Here is a 19125-nt window from a genome sequence, read left to right as displayed (position 1 = left end):
CTGTTTGGGTAAATGTGAGCAATCGTATGTGACTGTGAGAAAAGGTCATCTTTGTTTTTCATCAGTGCAGGTGACCTCAGAGGCTTTCCCCTCTTTTGTTTATGGAGCGTTTGCAGCATCTCTTCCCAATGTTTTATTTAAAACCCGCAGGGTGTAAAGTGATTAATTTGTTTCTAGCATGGTACTTCAAGTAGGGCAATAATAATCAATTTTAAGTGCTAAATTATAGCAGTAAAACTATAACGACAATTAAGTTACCCAAATGCAGGAAGCTAAAGCAAACTCAAGCTAAATACATAATGTAAAGCTACACAGGAAGATGAAAATATCTCTCCACGCACAGCAATTAAATCTACTTTGATCTGGGAGTTCTTTGATATAGTAACCTCCTAAACTCCAGTGAAGAAAAATCTCAATGTTAAGAGCCTCATACCACAATAGAAAGTGCTTCAGCCTTGTCCAACACCTTTGGGATGAGCTGGAACATTGACAGCAAACCTGGCCTTATCGTCTTACATCAGTGGCTGACTTCTCTAATGCTTTTGTGGCAGAATGGGAGCAAATCCCTGCAGCCAGGGTCAAAATATTGAAGAAAGCCCTCCCAGAGGAGTGGAGGCTGTTAAAGCAGCACATGAATGCCTGTAGTGCTGAAATGTCATTTTTAACAATCACAAAGAGATGGAATATTTAAGAGGTCTACGTACTATGGCATAGCCTAATATAGTGTAGATGGAATTGGCTACAACAGCTTTGGACTTCATGATCTATTGAAATGATCTAAATCCAAGAACGCGTATTTCTGGAATTTGTTAAATATTAAGATATGAATGTATATTTAATGAACACTTTTGTATTTAACTGCACAATGGACAATCTAACATATCTTAATATAGCATCGGTTGGCAATAGTATTGAGCCGTTTAGTAAAAGACGGATTTTAACCTGGCATGGAGAGAATCAACCTACGTCAAAGTGCAATGTTTGCCTGTGTTTGTGCAGTGAATCTCTGTAGAAAGTCAATGCATGATGCATAAAACCCAAGTCAAATGGGCTAAGGACTTTTTTTGTAGCTATCTCTGGAGATACACGAAGGTCCAATCACACCTAACCTATGTCTGATTTTTTCTTATGTCTAGTGACCTGTAGGGCAGCCCATTCTCTGTATTAAAGGAGAGAAACGGCATCTAAACACAACCGGCAGTTTCTTAATATACTGGCTGATGTAGAGACTTTAGCTTCAAGCATAAATTTTGGAAACGGCATGAGTTTTATTGCTATGAATACTGAAGAGGTTAATACCGCTCTGTAAGCTATCTTACTTGAAATGAATATTGTATGGTATTCTACTTTGAAGTCAGCTACACTCCATTCTTGTACTGAAATTGCTTCCTAATTTTAAATACTAAAACATATGATAATATAATAAACAAGATGCTGAAAGATGCAGAATTTGTTGATTATCAGTGAAATAGGCAGTGTGAATAACTTTCTTCAATCATTGGGTTCAGTCTTATAAAACATACTTGTCTAAAGGCAGGACGTTCATGTGCTTTACAGCAGCGGTCCCCAACCCCTGGGCCACAGACCGGTACCGGTCCGTGAGTCGGGCCACGATAGTTGAGGCTCGGGTGTGAAATGTATGATTTTCAGGGGTTTTATCGTTATGTTTTTTATCGTTTTTATCATTAACTTGGTTTCCCTGGATCTTTTCCCGTGTGTTATGAATAAATCTTCTTTTTTTGGTACCGGTACTGGTTTTATTTTGTTGTATTTATTTGTTGTATTTATGAAATATTGTCGGACATAAACCGGTCCGTGGCGCAAAAAGGGTTGGGGACCGCTGCTTTACAGTAAAGGCACCCTACCTGGTGTCACACACAGAACATCTACAGCATCATCTAAAGAAAGCACCCATTTTAATCAGATATAATATTACGCTACAGAGCTTCAGAAAACTGAGCAGTGTTGTTGCATGCCACACTAGAATCAAGTATTTAATGACTAAGGTGAGTTAAACAGTCATTAAGAAACTGCGGGAAGTGCTAAAGTATTATGGATTTCAAGCAGGAAATGTCACTTCTCTAAAGGTTATTAAAATTTCTAAAACAAATAAAACGTTACAAAAATGTACTGTAATCACAGTCACTCGCAGGCAGGTAGTGAAAATGCCGTGACAGAGTGCACTATTTACTTCATACGAGAACATTATGATGCTACACTGATGGGAGTGCAAGAAAGGAAAATTACCAGGCTGCCTCTCCACAGGCCTGAGTGATTATTCCCAAACACTAGTCTGGGTGCACCATAATCCCCCTTGTTTCTCAGGGGGCTCTGATTGTACTGCCATACATGCAGGAAATTTAATAAAACAAAATGTCCAAGGAAGCAATGTGGGGCCGTCTGTGTCAGAGGGGAACCGGGCTTAAATTATCAGCGGTTCGTCGTCTTTTGAAGCGAGAACACAGATGGACTTTATAAAACTATAATGTATGAATGGAGAATGTAAACATTTCAAGTTAGGGAATCCACTAGCTGCCAGGATTTTAGAAATACTTGGAAAGTCGTTCAGCTGATACCAGCTTGACTAAGAATCCCAAATTCACAGAAAATAAATAAGTGAAGTAAGCTTATATGAAATAAAACAATCAATCAGAAGACGGACTTGGTGTCCTTGATGGCAGCTACAGCACTGCTGGTTACTCATGACTCAAAGGAGTTTGGAAGTAGGTTTGCTCAATAAAATGTATTTTTATTGACAACATACAGCAGGGTAAAAGAAAAAAAATAGATAAACAAACCTTAGCCTTTTAAAAGCTAATGCTCTAAATCTACCATCGCAAAACCGAAAAAAAAAAACAGCGAGGTCAAGCAGCACCCACACATACTCCAGCGCTAACATGGCGCATGATACAGCAAACGTTAAGTACTTTCGAGTGGACTTCAAAACATTTCTGCAAAGGTTCAATCACAAACCTTAAGATCAACATTTGCTCAATAAATAAAAAGCCATAAAAAAAACAACAACTTTGAAATAGCCCTATTTTCCAGCTTCCATTGAACAAAGTCCAGTTGTTCCTACTGCTCATTAATTTCAGCTGGAAACGTATTGTCAGTCTCTAAGCTATGGTAAATTACTGTCTGGAACGAACCCAAAATCATATAGGAAGTGGCTGTGTCAGCAAAACACTCGTTCTTACCCAGCAGCTACAATCTGTGCGGGATAGCATCCATTTGACTAATGTGATCAGTGAGGGATATTCAAAAAGTATATATAGAGAGCAATTTTTTAAAATTCTATAGTTGTGCAACAATCTGTTTCTAGATTTAGAAAGTCTTGTCAGGATAACAGGCCTTAATTAAAAGACAGAAGTGCCAGGGGCACACTGAATTGTTCTGCATTTTAAATGAACACCACCATGTGTCTGAAACGCCCACTCTATGGGAGTAGACGAAATAAATTAATCAGCATTCATCTATGTGTGATGCAGCGCACGCTCTATATATTTGCCAGAAAAGCGGGCCAACAATACGACGCTGGGGACGACCTGTAAACTCTTCTTTTACACTGTATGTACAATATCATTTTATTAAATGCCTTCCTTTCATTTTAAACCTTTATCAAATACACATTTTTTTACTTCAGCAAAAAGAGCAGATGCTTTTAGATATTGAAATGGGAAGACGTCTCAAATGCAAGGAATGACAAGGAAGATAAAAACAAAACCTGGCTTTTCAGAAGTAGCCTTTGGAACTCCGATGCTTGCAATACCACATGGTATATACAAATCTATCGATACGAAAAATAAATGAATAGCCGGGGATGCGCAAACGTACACAAAAACAAATTCATGCAACGGATACATTAAGCCCACCACAGCTTTGTGGGTGCCTGTCCGCTGCTGATTAACTGGTCATTTTGATATTTAATTAAAGTAGCGAATGTCAAAAAATCTGCCGTGTCCGTTACTGCTTACTGATGAGTCACTGTCCCTTAAAATCATAGCCATTAAAAAGAAATCTTTGAGATATTGTTTTAAAAAAAGCAAAAAAAAAGAAGAGAACTGTGAAGGACATTACAACATCTGCAAAGAGCACTCCCATATGGAAAAGAAATAGTAAAAACTTATAAAAGACTTGCATAAGATGTGGCCTACTTCATATAGTAAATCATAAAAGGCTTACATGATTTACTCATGAAAGTGGCCACTTTCTCATTACTTTCATTTATTGTTTTAGGAAGTATCCAAAACATACAAGTTTCATTTATATAATTTTCAAGGGATCTTATATCTGTTTTCATAAAAGTTTCACACAAGACAGATACAAACTTTATAAGATTTACATATATCTTTTCCATATGGGCTCCTACCAAACCCTGTATTTACATCTGACAGTTTTACAAACTCTTCTCTATAGTACGAATGCCCAAATGATATGTGGCATATTAAGAGAATGCTCAGGGCCTGAAATTAAGATTATTTCCACTTTATATGAATCAACAAAATGTGTCTTCCACAATATTTTTAGGATGTTGTTTTACAGAGGAGAGTAGGAGATCAAATCTCAAAAAATTTGCATTGTTGGGCCTGCTGTCACAGTCGGCTACCTTTGCCACTTTTCCACTGAAATGTCCCACAGTTGTCATTTATCCAAACATTAATATGACAAAATAGAAGGCTGACTGACACGGCCGTTACGCTCAGCCTTTGCTATTTTTGCTCTGAAATGACCCTCCCTTGTCATCTTTCAGCACATTAGCCTGACAAAATAGAAAGGAGATTGAAGTGGCACCATCTGTGGATGACAGAAGACGCAATGAATTGATTTTTACTGTCTGATGTGCCTTCTTTTTCTTTTTTTTTCCTTTATCTTCTTTTGAATATTACTAACCAATGACAGCACAGCTTAACAAAAACAAGCTGCAGCCTTTGTATCACATTTCATTTTTAATTATAATCAGTCGCAAACTGAAAAACTAGTCACCAGCTGACAACAAATTGTTTCCGTCATGACAAACAAATGCATTTGGGGACAGCAACTGAATTAATCCTGACTGGATTGTAGTTATCGTATAAAGATGTTCATATCAATCACGTAATATTCTGATTTGAACACACTGGGCAGATTTCAAAATTGAATTTCGGTGACCCGGGACTGCTCTGATTATTTGTGGTGACTTTCACAGCCAGCGACCACGTCGCCAAGGCTGCATCGATGCTAAAGTGCGAGAAAGTAGAGATGTGGTGTTTTTTAAGCAGGGCGTGGACGACAGCAATAGACTTGATAAGTGCAATGTCGAAATAACAAAAGGGAAAAAGGAAAGAAGACAGAGATTTAAGGCATATTCTTCAAAAAAAGAAATGGCTAATCTGTGAGGTTTTGTGATTTCCTGTGCGTTGGCTGTATTAACCGTATTATTTAATAATCAACAAACACGGTTATGTTCTTAGCTGAAAACGGATGTCTGATTTTTTGGAGTAAAATGACTTCATCTATGAGGTTTAATGCTGTTCTTTGGCTTTCAGAAAGCATTTGGCTGAACCTTTAACAGTACAATTACAAGCCAATCTTTCTGGTGTGGGAGGTAAAATAATGTATGCAGAACAAAGTACCGTCCTCCGCTAGTCGTGTACAACAGGTCAGAGATTATATGAAGAATGTATAGTGACAGGGATTCTCAAAGCAGCTATATAGGAGGTGGTAAGCAAGCACATTGTCTCAGATTTCAAATTGACAGTCTACAGGCCTGGAGCATGAACTGTCAAAGTCACTTTATGTAAAGTGACACGATTCACTTACAGGTGGTCAATCATGTTTACAGAATTAAACACACAGAGGTAAACTGTCCATTATGGGATTCTACAATGCACTCTGACCGTTATGTATTTATAGCAGGTGTTTTATATTATATTCAATTTATTTCTACAGTTCCTCTTGATGATTCACAAAGGCTACAAATGTGATTGAAGCATGTTTATATGCTTTTATAATTGCACGGGTAAAAATAAAAATGAATTGACAGGATTAAGATTATGAGGCAAAGTAAGGAACAAAATATATGAACTGTCGGTCATTTGGGTCATAAAAACTAAAAGTAAGCAAAAAAAGGCAAATGAATATCAATTAATTTACTTCCCAGTCAAAAATATTTTTATGGTATGTTACTATTATGATATGTCTGTATGTTGCATTTGTTTCATGTGTCACACTCCAACATTTGTTAATTTTCAAATCAAATCAAATCACTTTTATTGTCACATCACATGTGCAGATACACTGGTACAGTACATGTGAGTGAAATTCTTGTGTGCGAGCTTCACAAGCAACAGAGTTGTGCAAAAATACAATAACGTAAAACAAGCAAAATATAAGAATGGCTAAATCTGAGACTAATAAATATATGTACAATATATAATAGTATATGCATTTCTGGATGTGTATACTAAATATGTTTCTGTGAGCCATGACGAATTTGAAAACACACCCCAAGCCTGGCGATTAACCTGCTAATTAAAATAATGCAGTTTAATGTCCAAACATGAATTTGTAATAGTTTTCCACAATGGCACCAATTTGACAAAAACGGAAACAAATAGAATCACAAAAGAAAGAATGGCCACGAGGTGTAGTTGCTTGCAATAACCCATAAAGAGATCAAATTAAGATTCCAGTTTTTTTCCTAAGGGCACTAAGGGAGGTATTCATTTTTCACTGTGCAATTACAACGGTAAACTTTTTGCGAGTCAACACTGAAGAATTGCTCTCTAGTAAATAACAAATACTACACCCAATTAAGACGTTCAAAATGACGGTGGCCTCTGAAATTCCTGATGCAACGCAACTTTTCACTTTCCAGGTGTTGCACGTGTTGCATCATCATTGTTGGTAACTCAAAGAAGGAGCGCTAAGATAAGACAGGATTGTGTTCAGCAATCAGCGATGTAGAGGGAATTAAATTATCCTGGCATGTCAGGTTAACTCTGCAGAGCCAGACAACCAATCAATACGCAGACAGATTGCTAGACCCACAGCTTCTCATCCTCAAAAAAATATTCTTATGCGGATTAACTGCTCCTTCACCCATTTTCATTTTCAGTTGAGAAGGTACTAATCTGACAGCCAAGTGAAGCCCAACAAATACTACACACTTCAAAGCAGCAAGAAACCGCTCTGGAAAAGGCCGGGTTCAAACATTTCCTTTCATTTCTATTTTCAGTCGGAGACACATACCCTGCCCATGGTATTTTTAACAACTTTTAGTAAACCCTCACATATATCTAGTTTTTTATTGATGTACGAACTGAACATTTCAGCTCAAAATTGTTTTACGAGTTGATATCATCAGTCTGACATTTTTTGACTTCATCATTATTTAGCTGTAAACATTTTTACATTTTAAAGCCAAAACAAAGTCTATTGGTGTTGTGCTGAAAGTTAATAAATATTTAGAGAAAAATATTATGTCACTTATTAAATTCTGGGCTGAAAAACCCCCATCAGGCATCACCACAACATAGCCACAGCCTGAAAGACCTTTGAACGGATGGATGGAGGACAACAATTTCAGCACTACCATGTGTTTGTCCCGAGGCCAAACCTCAAAGAGCCATGACCTAACAACAGGTCTAGGTTCCAGGTACTGACGTCCATTAAAGCTGTTTGGGTGCATGGTGTGAAAGCACTTTGGACAAATTGGTATCTGTACACCACAGCAGGACGCGATGTCTCTCTGAGTGCTTGCTGGATGTATGTCTACAGGAGAACTTGCTTTTTGATCGTTACACAATAAAATGAAAGCCACAAATATGAAATATGCTCATCTATTAAACAACATAGTAACTATATTAAACTATTAAATCTGCCAAATGTTTTTTTTTATGGATATTTAGCTTCAAAAAAAAAAAAGAAAAGAAAGAAAAGTACACCACCGCAAATGTACCATCCAGCTGTAAGGCTCGGTAAGAGTTTTGTTGCCTATTGTTTATAAAAAGATTCTTTTAAAATATTCATACTCTTTGAATCCTGCTGTGTGTCTTTTTCAAGCAACAGCACAAGAAGTTATACACAGGGAACTGAATTGTAAGTCTTTCAGATCAGAGCCTGTAACAGAGCAGGGGATTGTTTGTCCTACTTGCTGCGATAGTGCAGGCCTGACTAATTGTGTTCCAGGAAATCAAATCAACCGGTCTCCTATTTCCATTTTATTATTTAGCCTAAAACACAAACATCCCTTGCATTTTAGCAAGTGATTATATATGGGTCTCATCTATTTGATGTACAGAAAAATATATATATTTTTGCATCTTGGTTTTCGTATCTTAGTTATAAAGCAGTCTTACTCAAGCCTTACAACTAAGAGTGATTAGATCAGCGCTTGCTTTCAGGATATACTAAAACCTAAGTCTTAGTATATTTAGTGTAAATTAAGATGTAAAAAAAAAAAGGATACATGCCGGGTTTGTTTCGTGTGTTTTTAAGTCACACCAAACCTAATGATATCATACATAAACAAGTAGAATCACGTTTTACTAAACGTCAGCTAGCAGGGGTGTTAGGGTCTCAGTCATCTAGGTCATGGTAGTTTTAAGAGCTAGGATCCTTTCGTGCCAAAGTTAATGTTATCTGTCGCCCCTATTTTTTGATCTTTGTTCATTAACTGGTTCTTTTGGAAAATATGTTTTCCGGACATGATCAGTTGTAGACGACATGGTAAAGGTAAATCTAAATCCCAATATTTATAAGGGTACTTATTGTACTTATTTTCAACCAATTGTTCCCGAAAAGTACCAGCTTTTACGCAAAACTGCAGAAAGCCTTTGCTTGCAGTGGGAATGAACACAAGCATCCATAGAATTCCACCAAAGGTGCTTTGTGAGTCAGGAAACCCCCGAGTTCACATTGAAAATCCTCTTTATAGTCTTCATCAAAGAGGTGTTTGCTGCCAATTCTCGTGGTTCTAAATAATGACAGATTCACTGGGCGAAAGAACTTATTTCCCATGCCAACTTTCCATTTTTTCTCAATGAAAAAGGATACTGTTCTTCTCTCTAAATAATGACTAGTGGAAAACAAAGTAATGGAAGGAGGTGCTATTCTTTTTCATACCAAAGAGAATTGGACTGTGACACTAAGTGGAATTAAGTGGTGCTTTCCAGTGTTACAATCCATGATTTAGGCTCAAAGAAGTGCCCTCTTGTCTTGTAGCAGGTATGAATTTCCTCTGCATCATCCAACTAGGACACCGGGAAAATGAGATTGTGCTACTGTACAATAGTTGTCTGGCAATAGTGCAGAAAATATCAGTCAAGACAGAGTGACAATAGATGAGACAAAGGACGGGAACCAAGCACAGTGGGGAGACACGATCCAGTTCCACTGGAAACGGTGTAACAGCCTGAAGGGTCTCATCAGGAGCAAATTCACTGAAATGTAATACAAGCTGGAGTGTTATGTAAAATGAAAGATGGAAGAACCCAGATCACTCAAGCCTTGTGTGCTCTTGCAGCTGATACATACCTGTATTGTATTCAGAAGGGCATTCATTTCCCCTCCGACGATTACAACCGAACACCAGCTGTATTGTTTACTTGGCTGAAAGCACAAATGATCTGCATTGATTCCTTTTTCATTCATTGCTGAACTCGGCTATTGTAAGTATGATTGCAGGAAAAATGGGTCCAATTACAGCAAAGCAATGCCTCCCTGCGACTCCACAGCACAGCAAGATGATGAAGTCCTCAAAGTCAGAGGAAGGGGGCAATCAAAGACCCCTTATTGTCTCTTGTTAATTCAAAAACTGGAATGGAAAACATTTCTTGCTGTGATTGACAATGGTTCACTTGGGATTTCAAATTAGATTAGTCAGCCATACAGCTTTACTATTAGGGCTGTTACACTGTCCTTGATACGACCCTCCACATTACACTGAAATGACTCATCAGTTTATTAATGAGTCGACTCCCACAAAAACCTTCATTTACATACTTGCCAATTGTTTTTATTCATTTCTCCATGAAATTGTTCAAGTACTTAATGATTCGACTTTACCACGTTTGGCTGTTGCTTTTATTTGTTTCATATAATTGCAAAGTTAAAGTCAATTTTAGACAGTACAGACTACAGCCAATTTATACTACAAAAATACAAACATACTGGTGTTAAAGGTATAATAAAAATAAGAAATGCTATATTTATCCCACATTTATGAAAATCTTAATATATATTACTATGTACTATTATAAATATCCATCTATGCAACAGCGATATATCAATCATACTAATTTTGTTTTCATTAGAACTCTATTCATTTCATTTATGATTTCAAATATTAATGTTTTCAATGTATCATATTTACGTGATTTTGTAGATAGATTTTTAAGCCAATTTGCCATTATGTTAAAAAGGTTTTGTGATGTTGCATAAACAAAAGAGTCTGAAATTCAGAATTTTGTCCTCCTTATATTTTGCAATCGATCAAGACTGCTTGAGATTGTTATCTGACTTTGCAAAGACTCCTCTCTGGTTCTCTTGAAGGAGATTTTTTTAAAATTAAAGACTAATGAGTTTATTAGAGTAAATTTTATTAGGACTGAAAAAATATACTTCCAACATGTTTTTTGTGGTGCCAATTTTTAAGCAAAACAAAAATCACGAATTTTGATTGAAACTGAAATTGAAGAAAAAAAAAGATTTTTCATACTTTTAGTACTACTGTACTGACACCATATACTGATACTGGTATTGATCAACACCAGCACTCCTTTGACTCAAATGCAATTTCATGCATCTATTCCAGTGGTTCCCCTGAAATATAACCTATTTTAGATAATTAATGCTCATTTGATCTTTTTTTTTACAAATGAAGTAATATTAAGCAACCTAACTAATAGGGTTGCAAACTCCCAGCAAAAAAAAAAAAAAAATAGGGAACTACCCCCCACCTCATGATGCTTAATCGATGCAATCAAATTAAATTTGATGCAGGGGGGAAATGCACAGAAATAAATTATTTTTCAAGAATAATAAAATAGATTCAACATCTTTCTTCAACAGAATTGGAGACTGCACAGATGGTATCTTCCCAAAGGAAAAAGTACTAGCTTACTAGGGTATATTAGACTTAACAGTTACTATATACAGTAATGGACTTCTATTCATTTTACATCAAATTAAAACTTTAGGTGTAAGAGTCAGATAATTATTTATTAAAAGCTAGATATTTTGAATGAGAATAAGAAAGAAAAGTATGTCTTTGTGCCCCCTTTTCCCTGTTAGTGCCCTATTGGCCCCCCTGGCTAAACTTGGCTAGATCCGCCCCTGCACAGTTACCAGTCGTCAGCTACTTAGAAAAAGATCCTGGTCTAGAAAGTAATAATAAATAAATTCTAACAACAGCTGATCAAGCTTAATAGTGCTGCTGTTGTTCAGCCACTGGTTTCCTCTTTCTGGTGCAAAGTGGACCAAAAACAAAGAAGAGAGACGGATTCGCAACAGAAAAGCCGATCAGCTGATCATTAAGCAGTTTCACGATTGAAGTAGCAGCAGGAGAGAGAGAGAGAGAGAGAGAGGCAGTCGGTTGTTAAGCTTAACATGGGAATGCTTTACAGACATTCAGAGACGAACTTACACACTTGCTTTACTTCTCTCTGGGATCACTTCCTCGGAGATGAAATGCTGGTTTGGTAGCGAGGCTACACACAGCCGCTCTATCACGTGATGCATACTGCAGCGACGTGCTACGGTTATGAGCCGAGTTACGCCGTGTAGCAAGTTTTGTGAGGTGCTTTTTTGATATTTAATGGATCGGATTACATTTTTTATTTCTCGCCGATATCCGATCCAGTAATTTGGGTCAGTATCAGACCGATACCGATATGTAATATCGGATCGGTCCATCTCTAGTAGCATTACTAGACATTAAACATTAAATAAAATACCATGCTCCATTTCTAATAATCTTTGCTTGAAAGGATTAAACAATTATATCCTCATTAGTTTCATTCATGTTTGTTGGCACATGGCTGTTTTTGATATTCATTCCAAAAATACATATTAGATACTAGTGTCCGTGTTATCAGTTATATTATCTCAATATATTATCTCAATCCTACCACTAATGGCCTCCAATATGTGGCTCCTCACTAATCAGGTCTAATTAGCTGACTGGGCCATTTTCCAGTCAACACAATGCTTCAGATCTAGAGTGAAAAAGATCAGACGTGAAAAAGAAGAAGTGGAACTTGAGCATTGCCTGGACAGCTCCACAAGGAAGCCACAAATGTAGTTCAATTTCATACACACAGGATGGATTTAGCCTGCATTTCCTGCAGTGCTGTCAAATTCCCTGGGGAGACTTCCAAAGATCATGGTATTCACAAATCCTTTAGTGCCTGTTGGTGCAACACAAGAATCCAGCTCAAGCCATTCAAAGACCCACTTCCTAAACTAAGGTCTCTTTTTAACAGGAGCTCCACAATCCAGGCAGTTCTTGGAAAGCACAATGGACTGCTGTCTACGCTTCCGAAAATGTTTCTGGCAAGACAGTGGAATCCAAGGGACATGGACCAACGCCCTTCGGGAGGTGAATCCAAATAATGATGTCTGTGTAGAAGATATATATTTGTATGATTACTGCACTATAATGAAAGCGATATGTGAGTATGTGTGTGCTTGTGGGGATTTCTTCCCAAATTCATGATTAACATGTTGCTTGGATATCTACTGATATCACTGCCTCTGTCGTCAGCAACAGACGTAGACAAAGCTGCAGTTCAGATGTTTCATCTTTGCCACACAGTATGCATCAAGGTGAGTGGATAGTCATATATTAAGCAAGTTATGCTATGAGGCCCAACAACTAAAGACTTTTCAGCAATGCAAATATGTGGACATATATAGTTTTTTCCCTCTTTTTAATTAGAAAAAGGCGTGCACTTCCACAGCTGGTCAACAGGATACCTAGCACCTTTACACAGTAGTCCTGCAAATGGTTTAATAGGACAAAATTGCTGAAAATACAGCAGCCAAGTTGTGTGTGTGTGCTTTTCACTGCTTTTTCACCAGAGTTTGAGAATCACTAGTTTTACACAACTGCTTGAACAACTCCATAAGAATTTGCTGTCTTGCCCATTCACATTTGTTATTCATACGTGTGACTAAGCCCAGGTACCGTAACACAGACAAGAGACAGAAGCAGCAGCACGTGATGACTGCACCCCCCCCCCCCCCCCCCCCAACCCCTTCATAAAAAGACCATGCTGTCACTGATGATAGCTGCACTGACTAAATTTAGTCAATGGGAGGAGTGACGAGAGGAAGAGGAAATTGTCAGAAAGAGGAAGTGCTCATCCTATATGCATTTGGCAGGGATGACATTAAAACTGAAAATCATCCCCACTTGTATGTAATTATCTGGGATTTTATCAGAACACAATCACAGAAGTGGTCTTCTGTTGAGTGGATCTCGGTCATCAACATACATCGGTTTCTGTAGCTGCAGAGTCTAATAATAAAACACAGGCCAGCCTGTAAAGATTTCAGAGGTAAATGCTCATCTAGCGTGCCACTCTACCCAGCATTGTGCAGTGCATATTTATTATGCAATTACTCTAAAAAGCACAATCTAGATAAACCTTAATTAGGGGAACAATGCTAGGAAAAATGGTACCTATCAGACTGCCTCAGATTTGAGCTTCCACAAAGTTAAGAGACTAAAAAAAGACATTACATAATAAATTATTAGAAGCTGAGTTTTTTTTCCTCGTCTCTACTGTGGGTCAACCTTATGTCTTTCACGTTCCAAATCCACCGCTTGCAACACTGCTTGTCAGCTCCAAGACCACACTGTGAGAAGACAGCATACAACAATCTTAACAGCCACAGTAACACATCAAGGTTTATTTATGTGTGCAAAGTTAAGCTGGTCAGGACACAAAGTGGAAAAAGTACTACGTACGTGACATTTTTTCCCTTTTAAACCTTACATAATGGAACCACAGTCTTGCAGTTTTCCTCTTTGAGCTCCGCACAGAGGAACTACTTAAATTAGTCTGCGTTTGTTTTTAGCACACACTTGCTAGAGGCCTGTGCCAGACGAGAATCCTGCAAGTGAAAAATAGCAGCATTCATCACTGAGGCCTGTTGTGCATTAACAGCAATTAATATGAGCACATAAATATTCAAAGATCACTTTAATTTTACTCATTTCACTTGTTTCACACCCAGGTTGTCAAAATGTGTACGGAATAGTCTAATTTGATGCATAGGCCGGTAGGCTGCTTTCTGAATAGCATATTGCAGCATACGCCCACCCCCACCAATCCCCTCAAGAGATTTGAAATCGCAGGGTGCTTACTTGACATCCCATCATTTGGCGGATCACTAACAAGTAGGCCATAAACCTTTTTTCTCCCTTTGATTACACTAAGTGCGCAGAGGCCAGATGCGACCCAGCCCAGTCATCTGTTGGCTTGCCAGCAGAGTCACTGTAGACTGGCAGAGGCAGGAGGAGGAGGAGGGGGGGGGGGTCACTTGGGGTCCCCTCCCTTCAGGAATAAAGCCATTGTTCTTCATTAGAGCTGGAGAGGCTGCTGGAGGGTACAGACGGTGAACAAGTCCATTTACACACCTGTTTTCCAGCAGTATGGCTTCTACCAGCTTGACTCTGAGCCAAACCACACTGTATGATTCATTTGTGCGTGATGCAGCTTTTCTTTGTAACTGAAACAGACCGTAGCCAGTTGGAGGTAATAACACACATGACAAATTTCGTACAAAAAGTTGGGTTTTTTTAAGAAATAATTAAATTGTTCGGTGAAGTAATTCTGTCTAGGCTGTAAAAGCAGGTAGGGCTTGGGCTAAGTGCATCATGTTGAGCATCTATAATGAAACTCTGCAGTCATCCCAGCACCAGTACAGCTCCTCGTTTTGTTTTTAAACGGTGAAGGTGATCATGAGTTTTTTTGTTTGTATAGCTAATGCTAGTCATCGATTCAACATATCCACCAATAAAATACGATTTTATTCTTTTGCACGTCTTAACTTTTGGACCAAAATACCCAAAACACTTATTAGTGCATCGAGCCTACTCAAGGTTAACAGAGACACGCTTGACTGCTAATCACAACGCTTAGGTTAGCGCAGCAACTGCTAGAAAGATGTAAACTTCAGTGTTAATCATGCAACAGCTTCTCACTTTGTGCCTTCAGGTCAATCTAAAGTGGAGACAACAATGCAAATGCTTTTCTAACGCGACCAATAAATCTTTTGTAAGGAGCACAACAGGTTCAGTGGCAGGGTGCACGGAGATAACATCTTAAATGAGCTGTCAAATGAAAGACATCCCAGGTTTAGGTTGTATTCAAATCCACACTACAGCCTAAAACTACTGAAATGAGATTCTTTTTCAGCTACACTATTGAGTATTAGAGAATCCCACTAAACTACACCCTTGCTATTTCATTTATTATCCCTGATATTCGTTTACAGTTTGGAATAACCTGTCAAGTATCACATTAGGGCAGTAAATCATTTGGATTTTTGATACAGTATGCTAAAAAAGACCTTTTAAGTTAAGCATAAAATATTTATTCTACCTTGTGTTTCGCTATGACAAAGCAGCAAGCCACAACCTAATCTCCTCCTGTCAGTTTTCCATCAGCAGTTAGTGAGACTGAACCTTTAAAAACAGACACGACTAATGCTCTTATCCTAACATAATCATTACCCAAGCCTGAACATGTGGTGACATTCAAGAGAAGTCATGTTAACAACCATTTTTCCTGCATTCAAACACATACCAGTCCCCGCTCTCACCTGCGCTACGACACAGTTGCATAACTTTGCAAAAATGAAAACAGCGACACGTCTCACTATAAGTGAATGATTGCCTAACCACGTTTTCAAGTCTCAGCAGGCTTACGGTCAGGGTGTGCTGCGTCTGCGCTCTTTAATAAACACCTGTAAAGCACTGTGCCCGGGTGTTCTAAACCTGTAATCTGCACTACAACTGGCCTTACTAAACACTTCTGTGCAGAATCACAAAGGAACTGTATAAATGCAGAGAAATGGAAAAATGCATAAATTACAGCAGGATACAACATGTGCATCTGCTTGGAACTGTTAATTACTACAGGACTGCATGATCATCGCTGATGTTTCACTCAGTATACGCATCATAGTAAAATAACACCTTTCTCACTTTCCTGAAAGCAGTGGAAAGCGATAAAATACTCAGCGCCTATTATCTGCTAAAAAAGTACCATTAAATAAATTTTAAAAAATCCACTTATATGAACAGCAAAGAATTTGGATAAATACTATGAGCACAACTTAAAAATGATGCCTACTAAATATCTGTTTACTGTTTGATTCCTCTGAAATAACTTATTCCGACTAAAGTTATAACTTTTATTTATTTCACAGGATGAAAAGCTATCTCTGGAAGTACATTGGTTTGCCAAGAAAACAAGAAATGATGTGAGAGTGGAGCACAGAGATTGGTACCATCTTCTAAATCTTTTCTTATAGAACAAGAGGTGATTTCCCAGCAGTCTGAGTCCAACCTGTGTAACACCATAAAACTTGAAATGAATTGATGCAGCCTTCTATTAGCCTTTTATTAGACTGTCTACATTGTAGAAATCACCACTCTTTAATGCTTAACCACAATGAGAGCTTACAGTATTCTGCTCGGGGTAAATAATTGATATGCTTTGTGCAAGTGCGCCCTGAGCTTTGTTTGAAATCACTGGAGCCATTTTCATGAAGGTAACAGCTGCCCACTGTCCAGCAAAGGACAGCAACAGCCTTGTTTGCTTTGTTGTTTGCTTTTTACTGACTTGAGAAAGCAAAAAAACATTGATTCATTTAAAAAAATGGGTTAAAAAACAAAGAGTAGATTAAGCCTTGTGGATAATCCACAATGTGACAAACGAGGACATCTGCACTCCCGTCATTTTCACCCCCACCCCGAGGCTCGGCACTCAGCATAAAAGGGGGTTATGATCTGCAGACGAACAGCTTCGCACTAACTTTAAGTTAGTAATGATTCATTACATAATTGGCTTGATGTAAATACATTACTACCGCCGGTGGTGGAAGCGGCAAAGCAAGTGCTTTCACCACAGCTTCAGCGTATCACTGTCCAAGGATAAATAACCCCCGAAACGGAGCGTGTATTTCCCAGTAGCTCACGACAACCCCCCCCCCCCCCCCACCTCCTCCAGTTTTCAACGCGGACTTCGTGCTGGCAACAAACAGCCCCAGCACTTTATCTCTTCTTACTAAATAAACGTCCGTGCTTTCCTTTACGCGCTCAACATCACCAAGCGTTCAAGAAAGAAAGAAGGAAAGAAATCGTGTCGCAGTTTTCGCCCAGCTTTATCTGTATCCTATCCGCTTCTTTAAAGCTTCTGACTCAGATTACTAAACCCGGACGAAAAGCTTTGATGTTTTCATGCATGGCTCCACAGCAAATCCAGTCCCGGTGTTATGAAAACACAGCCCAGAGCGCGACTGCGAACTCGGTGAAATTAATCTTTCCTTGTTTGCCATTAACAGTTTACGCGCATTAGGCGGTGATTTGAGATATCGCCTGGACTCCTCCGACACCGCTTTTCAGTTCGGCGTTCAGCTAAAATACACGAGCGGCACTTGTTTCTTTGAAAAGACAACTTTTATAACGGGTTAGGCGCTCTCCACACCACATCCAGCGGGATGGCCGAGAGTGAACAGATTCGGAAACGCGGGTGGAGAGAGGAAAAAACTGCTGATTCGTGTGAGGCCGTTGTGCTGAATTTTCCATAAAGTCCCGCTGTTATTAATATGCGGAGAGTCACGTTTTAATACATGATAATTCTTGTTTCTTCCCATTAAATGAACAGTTTTGAGCAGTTTGCGCTTTCTTTTCCTCCGATTGCACGTTGTCGGGGCTGCAGCTATTCCACTTGAACGCACCGCTGTTTTCTGTGGTTTACAGCGTTCCGAACACGCTACACAAGTAAACCAAAGCTAGCGCACTGCATAAGCAACCCTCAGTTTAAGCATGCCACATATACATCCTTATATCCCTCAAGCGACCAAAACACCACGCCATTTGTTTTCTCACATCAGCATTTATTTTATTTTTTTTAAACCCAAGAGTTGCCAGCTGTGTAGCCATTCAGCCTATACCCTAATGGTGAGCTGACCAAAGTGATGCATTCCAGGGGCAACGCATCTGTAACGCCGGTTCCGATGTATCCACGCGCGCATCTGCTTCTTTCCTCACAGTAATTCAACTTTACGGGGAGGTTTTGTTACTTCTTGCTCAACAGCATCACAGTACAACTGCACAGTAACGTCCGAATGCTCTCAAAAGCACAAATTGCCCAGAACGCTGTTCAAATTGCACTCGTTCGCATCTACATCCACGGAAATCTAAGAACAAAGTGCCACTTCCATTTAGACACCCGCGGGAAAAGTCCTACCTTTGTGAAGAGCCGCCGAAGACATGAATAAAAAGAGAATAGTCGCGAGAGAGCCGCTGCGAGCGTTCGCCATGTTGGACACCTGCTTCAGTATGGCAGAGATAGAGGCAGCTTCACCTATAGCTGCTACAACGGGGCTCACTTAATGAGATGCGAGAAAGGGAGGGTACTATTTACCATATTCATTTATTACCAGTGTTGATAAATACTGTTATTTGTAATGGACGTGCCTCACAGCCTATTGAATAGCTCTCAGAATATGCTATTGGAGGGCGGGAAAGTGTTTTTAACGCTGTGTTCTGCTGCAGGGTTGGTTAGGAGGTGTCTGTGTGTGGTGTTAGTAGCATGGCGTTAGTCTCTTTTGTAGAGTTTTTCTTTTGTATTTTGAAAATTTGAAAACTATACTAATCATTTCACCCACTTGTATGTAATGCTTCAGAAGAGCAGGGATGGTCATACTATTTTTGAGGCCCTAAGGCCCCCAGCCCCCTTCCCTGTATATAAAATTAAAATGTATTAATTTCTGGAACACTGTCTTGAAGGCTCAAGTTTGGCATTTTGGCTGGCACAAGCTTAGTTAGTGCTGCAGTTAGAAGTTACAATTTTGCACTCCCAGATCACTTTAATTACTTTTTCGATAAATGAGGTTTGTAGATAA

The 19125-nt window shown here is 38.8% G+C and overlaps 1 protein-coding gene across 5 annotated transcripts in view; it reads right to left on the bottom strand.

The window, feature by feature from the left end:
• cadm1a (cell adhesion molecule 1a) overlaps positions 1-18619 on the bottom strand; it is a 465861-nt gene extending 447242 nt beyond the window's left edge. For 4 of the 5 annotated variants that reach the window (XM_026182490.2, XM_080307311.1, XM_080307312.1 and 1 more), the window contains exon 1: positions 18468-18609. In XM_026182490.2, coding sequence (XP_026038275.1) covers positions 18468-18540 — 73 coding nt within the window. In that variant the 5' untranslated portion in view covers positions 18541-18609. Of the gene's footprint in view, positions 1-18467 lie in introns of all 5 variants that reach the window. The other variant, XM_026182491.2, reaches the window with a different exon arrangement.
• Positions 18620-19125: the final 506 nt, after the last annotated feature.

This window comes from Astatotilapia calliptera, chromosome 10 (genome assembly GCF_964374335.1).
Source record: "Astatotilapia calliptera chromosome 10, fAstCal68.1, whole genome shotgun sequence".
Taxonomy (NCBI): Eukaryota; Metazoa; Chordata; class Actinopteri; order Cichliformes; family Cichlidae; genus Astatotilapia; species Astatotilapia calliptera.
This window is presented reverse-complemented; position numbering and strand designations above follow the sequence as displayed.